The sequence below is a fragment of the Limulus polyphemus genome, unplaced genomic scaffold, assembly GCF_000517525.1.
Source record: "Limulus polyphemus unplaced genomic scaffold, Limulus_polyphemus-2.1.2 Scaffold5424, whole genome shotgun sequence".
NCBI lineage: Eukaryota > Metazoa > Arthropoda > Merostomata > Xiphosura > Limulidae > Limulus > Limulus polyphemus.
The window spans coordinates 27,697-33,496 of record NW_013671034.1 but is presented as its reverse complement, the minus strand read 5'-3'; the positions used below and the strand labels follow the sequence as shown (position 1 = coordinate 33,496).

The 5,800-nt window shown below is 33.3% G+C and overlaps 2 protein-coding genes across 5 annotated transcripts in view; one reads left to right on the top strand and one right to left on the bottom strand.

The window, feature by feature from the left end:
* The window catches only part of LOC106472567 (OTU domain-containing protein 7B-like), a 33,820-nt gene extending 28,525 nt beyond the window's left edge, over window positions 1–5,295 (top strand). The window contains exons 9-10 of the mRNA XM_022401126.1: window positions 4,074–4,090; window positions 4,338–5,295. Of these exons, the coding sequence (XP_022256834.1) occupies window positions 4,074–4,090; window positions 4,338–4,418 (98 nt within the window). The 3' untranslated portion in view covers window positions 4,419–5,295. The remainder of the gene's footprint in view (window positions 1–4,073; window positions 4,091–4,337) is intronic.
* Window positions 1–5,800, bottom strand: part of LOC106472566 (transcriptional repressor p66-alpha-like) — a 15,049-nt gene that overhangs the window by 4,798 nt on the left and 4,451 nt on the right. For all 4 annotated transcript variants that reach the window (XM_022401128.1, XM_022401127.1, XM_013933220.2 and 1 more), the window contains exons 2-3: window positions 2,469–2,560; window positions 1,578–2,194 (exon numbers count right to left, since the gene is read on the bottom strand). In XM_022401128.1, coding sequence (XP_022256836.1) covers window positions 1,578–2,096 — 519 coding nt within the window. In that variant the 5' untranslated portion in view covers window positions 2,097–2,194; window positions 2,469–2,560. The remainder of the gene's footprint in view (window positions 1–1,577; window positions 2,195–2,468; window positions 2,561–5,800) is intronic.

Sequence of the window (5,800 nt, the reverse complement as noted above, 5' to 3'; positions counted from 1 at the left end):
TTATATGGATGATGTGAACGTCACCAACATCTTTATACGGATGATGTGAACGTCACCAACATCTTTATACGGATGATGTGAACGCCACCAACATCTTTATACGGATGATGTGAATGTCACCAACATCTTTATATGGAAGAAGTGAACGTCACCAACATCTTTATATGGATGACGTGAACATCACAACATCTTTATACACATGATGTGTACATCACCAATATCTTTATATGGATGACGTGAACATCACCAACATCTTTATATGGATGATGTGAACATCACCTACATATTTCTATGGATGATGTGAACATCACCAACATCTTTATATGGATGATGTGAACGTCACCAACATCTTTATACGAATGATGTGAACATCTTTAAAAAAGTGTGATGAAAGATCAGTGTAAATTGTAATTGAGTACAGAATGTATTGTCATCCTCCCATCAAAATGATGATGATGCCACCGAGTCTCCTAATCAAGTAATAAAAGATTTGAACTGGTCCTCTGTATCTTCAGATGGGTGTGCCAAGATTTTTGGTCTAATAATGAAATTACTAAATCTTGTAATAACTCAATGATATAGTTCTGATTCCTTAAACATGACTGCAATATTTCTAATCACTGGCCAACTTCAACACCCAACTACAGATACACATATACGTCCATTAACAGAGGTCACAAGGAGAGATTTTAACTGTTCTAAATATTGGATGCATAGAATAATTAACATTTTAGTTTGTTATCATCACACAAGTATTTGAAATCTATTCAAAAACTGATCAGGACATGTTTATGAAGAACTGACAGAAAGGTACACATTATGATGATCCCGAATACGTTTATGCATGTTGTTTTACAAGAATCACTATAAATGTACCTTTTCCTATTGTTAAAGGTTTCACGTGACTCACATCTTAAACAATGAACTGAATTAAAATTATTTGGTAAGAAAACTGATACGTAGATAACTTTATCCTCCCACTTAGATTCTTCACTATATATTCTATAGATAAATATTTCTTTTCCAGCTTTACATAAGCTTTAGATCCAAAATACATAACCCACAAGATATCTTAACTTAGAAACAATACTATATTCAAACTGTGCATGTCACATTTAGCTAAAATACAATATACAAACACTGTGGAAAAAGAATGCTACACCATGAATTCTAAATGTTTCATTTCTGTTACACTGATAAAGGTTATCTTTAAACTGTAAGATACAACGTTTGTGTCAACATAACTCTTGAATCCTTTGAAATAATTTCATTCTCTCAATCTTTATTTTTTAAATGAGGATATAGTCACACAATTTACCTCAATACTATGAAGTTTTGAGTACTGATCATGCTTTATTGTCAAAAGCAGGAAAAATTTAAAGTGCTGAAAATGAATTATCTATCTATGGATATAAGGAAACATGTAAGTTCAAAAAATCCTATGACCCATGCGCTATCGACATTTCATCATCAGGGGATTGAAAAGCCCTTATCTTTAGATAATTTGACTTAGAAATAAATTTATACTTCTTAATTCACCAACATGAAACTGGGTAAAATATTTAGGGAATACTTGCCATTTGAGAAACTGTCAATGGTGAATGCTGAGGTAAGTTTTGGCTAAAATGTTTGTTTGGTAAGATAGCATGTGATCCTCGTCCTCCAGAATAAGCCCCAAAATTTGATTGCACACTTCGACCTATAGGTGGAGCTACTTTTCCTGGCAGTGGCTGAGATGAAGACAACATATTTTCCTTCACAGTCTGACTCTGCCTTAGTTTTTTTAGTAAAATAAGCTTCATCTCTTCATTTCTCAATTCTTCACGAAGTTTACGTATTTTTAATTCCTTCTCTTGCAACTCGTCCTCACTGAGCTCTTTCAACTTTGGTAATGGAGGAAGTTCCATCCTCTGAATCAGAAGATTCTGGCTGAGAATCTGACTGTTCAACTTTTTGTCCATTTTGAGCCTGGTCAGCCTGGTTATTCTGATCATAAGATTCACGAAATCGAGCAGATCGGAATGGTTGAGATCTAACAAACTGTATCTTTTCTCTGTCTTTACAATCACTGTTACTAAAAGATTGTAAATTATCATCACTGACACATATTTCCTGATTTTCACTATTTTTTTTCTTCTTCATGCGTAAATCAATAGTCTCAAAAAATTCATTTTCATCTCTGTATTTTCTTTTTCTGCAGTAAACAAAAAGAAAGAACATTCATTAAAAAAAGCATGATATATACAAGATGTATAACACGAAAATAAGCAAATGAACAAAATTACTTTGAGTACTGGTTTAGGGAAGTCTTAGACGAGTACTATATCATTTTGGCCTCTTTGTATTTCTTTCAAAAAACAAAACAAACGACAGATAAAAATGCTAACTTTTTACGCACATAAAAAGTGTTTAATTCAATTGTATAATAAATATAGTAAACGTAATTAATGAATGCAGGTTAAACTCACTTCACTGACAAATCTGCAACCACTGAACCTTCCAAGTTGTCCTCATCGTCTCGCCCACCTCTGAAGGTCCTTCTCGACATTCTTACTTGGCACTGAAACGAAAGCCACTATGTCACATTTCAGAACATAATAATACTGCATGCTTTGTTTCTTATAAGAACATACAAAAAACAAACAAGGTAATTAAAAGTCATTCTGCTTATCAAGGTCACTCTTCGTCCACAAAAGTTCAGCAGGAATAACAATCAAACTTATATATAACCCTTCAGATCAATCCGTCGTTTCAAAACTTTTTATAATAATTAAAACTACCAGTCCTAATAAAAAATAAAGTGATAAATAATATGTATGTATCTAGACACCCCAAGTTGAAACCTATTACTCATAACATTCAAATTTATAATTTTAAACTACGCCTCCTATCAGAATGTTCTTTGATTAATACATTTTATAAAATATGGAGGGGGGGGGCTAAAGCATATGCTAGGTTTGGTAAGCCAATCAAGCAGTTCGCCAATTATAAGCAGAAACACACACACATAGCCTTTTGTAAAATAATGGTATAGATATATAAAAAAAGGCCAGTCCCGTCATTCAAAACTTTGTAAAAACTACATTTCTGTCAGTTTTCATGTATTAATAGCTAGCTAAATGTAGCAGTCTTACTGGCAACGTTATTACATAGTTGAAGAGTCAGATCAGATTCAAAACTTTGTAAAAACTACATTTCTGTAAGTTTTCATGTATTAATAGCTAGCTAAATAGTAGTAGTCTTACTGGCAACGTTATTACATAGTTGAAGAGTCAGATCAGAAAAGAACTGGCAATTATTTTTGATCTGATGCGTATACCTTTATATATATATTTGTTGTAATAATATCACATTAAAAAAAAAATCACCTAAACTGATAAATACTAAAGATAACATACTCTGTGGTTTGAAGCGATCACACGTATCAAACAATATCACTAACCAGCTTGACTGTTCAGGTATGTTAACAACTACATAGCAATACTGAAGTCAATGGGTATTCTAAGAGGTCTTTAATCAAATGTTCACTTAAATATATCTTTTAAGTCTAGTAACACATAACACACTAAAAATCCATTACCTAATAACCTTAACAGTGAAATGGAAGGATCTTGGTGTTGATCAGTCTCTTAAACCATCCAAACAATGTGTTGTTGAAATGTTTAATACAAGTCTAAAGCTTTCATGGCACAGGCCATCGGTTAGACCCCCGGGAGTAGTGTGTTCAGTCTTTAGGAAAGACACTGAACTTTTGGATAGGATTCACATGAGGGCTACTGGAGTGATACCTGGGATGGAAGGGTTGTAATACAAGTTCAGGTTATGATCTCTAAAACTGTCTTGAGAAAAGAAGTTAAGAGAGGATCTGACAAAGGTGTTTAATATTCTTAAAGGAATTGACAGTGGTGATGCATTATCATTTTTTTCATCTTCAGCTAAAACAGTTTGATTTTTCTAACAGTGGTTGACCATTGGAATGGGTTGCCTTCAGATGTGATATTTGCAGTAAATTTAAGGGAATGCTTGCTGAATACTTAAATGATAAGGACTGACTTTTTTTTATAATTTTGTAGATGGAACAGCCTATATGGACCAAAATGTCTTTAAATCTTATATCACATTGGAATGTTTCAGTACTTTTTTTTTTAATTCTGAATATATTTAGCTCCTTGCAATATCTGGAATCTGAATTGCCCACCAGTGTGACAAAATTTGTACTAGTTTCCAGGCTACAAGGGAGTAAAACCTAAAACCCTATCCAAAACACAGCAGTGGTGGTCCCAAGTATTGTGCAATACAAGATCTGGTTTCTCAGCAATAAAAAGCCATTTTCTTCACAGCTTTCAAGAGTTCTATTGATAGAGATGTCCAGGGAAAGCTCAACAAAGCTTACATTCAATGGTAAGGTAGCTAAGTGAACACAAACACTTCTACTATTTTGTGACAGACAAGTGCAGTTCATCTAACCCCCTAAACTCCACTTGTTCATGGCCGCAAGTTTATGAGGGGTCAGTTATTCTGGCAGTAAAGTATGGTTTTTGAGGTTAACAGATTGATTCATTAATCAGCATACTTTTTTAGTTCTAGCTTGAATAACAGGGAATGCAACACCCCTCTGTAGCACCCATTCCCCTGAACTTGGTCTGATTGATTCACAGTTGGGTTGTTACATAAAACTCTGTTTTGAATTAAATATTAAGCTTAATTTGCCTGATATTACAGTGTTTACTACTATGTTATGTTAGAAAAACATAGTTGATATTTAAATGGTAAATCTGTACACATTTATTTTTTTACTTTCCTTCAAAGTAGGAGACTTAATGTCGTTGTTCAACATTAGTACAGAGTAGGTTCAAATATTTTGATCTTTTGTTTATTTGTTTGTTATTAAGCACAAAGCTATACAAAGGGCTATCTGTATTCTGCCCACCACGGGTATCGAAATCCAGTTTCTAGCAGTATAAGTCCAAATAATATTTAGGTCTATCCACTCACTCTGAAAATCAAACAAATGATAGCACTAGTAATTGATTTATTTTGCTTAAATATAATTATAACTGTGGTGTATAGTTTTAGGCCTAACATAAATATGACTTTCAAATGCAGATGGTCAGCTAGAGAAGGACCGTAAGGTTCGTATGCTGAGGGGGACCCCCCCCCCCCTGGTGGTGTGTAAGCATTAAAATAATAAACTGGTTTAACTAAGACAAAAGGACATCTGGTTATGACGAAATGAGTTACGAAACGAAGTGGGGGCAAAATTCACTCTAGCACCCCTAAATGGCCCAAGCGTATGGATGGCCATTTTGAAATAAAATAGACAGCAGATAGAAAAAACAAAAAACATTTTTACCATAAAAACAACTTTTTAAGACATTTCTTTTATTTTATTTTCTATAAGCAATTTAAGTTTCCTCCAAAAATAATCTTTTCAAACCAAGATACTGAGAACATTTTAAAATAACAACAAACTGGTTCAGACTTTTACATACATATGGTTATATCCTATAAAAATATACGAGAGAGTACAAGTTGACATTCAAATATGTCACATGATTGGTCAATGGACTGCTTGTTTTGTGACTGATCATATAATCTGAAACCTATATTAAATACTGTAAGTACCCATGTATTAGCCTGAAACTTGTATTAAATATTGTAAATACCCATGTATTAGCCTGAAACCTGTATTAAATACTGTAAATACCCATGTATTAGCCTGGAGCCTGTATTAAATACCGTAAATACCTATGTATTAGCCTGAAACCTGTATTAAATACCGTAAATACCTATTAAATAC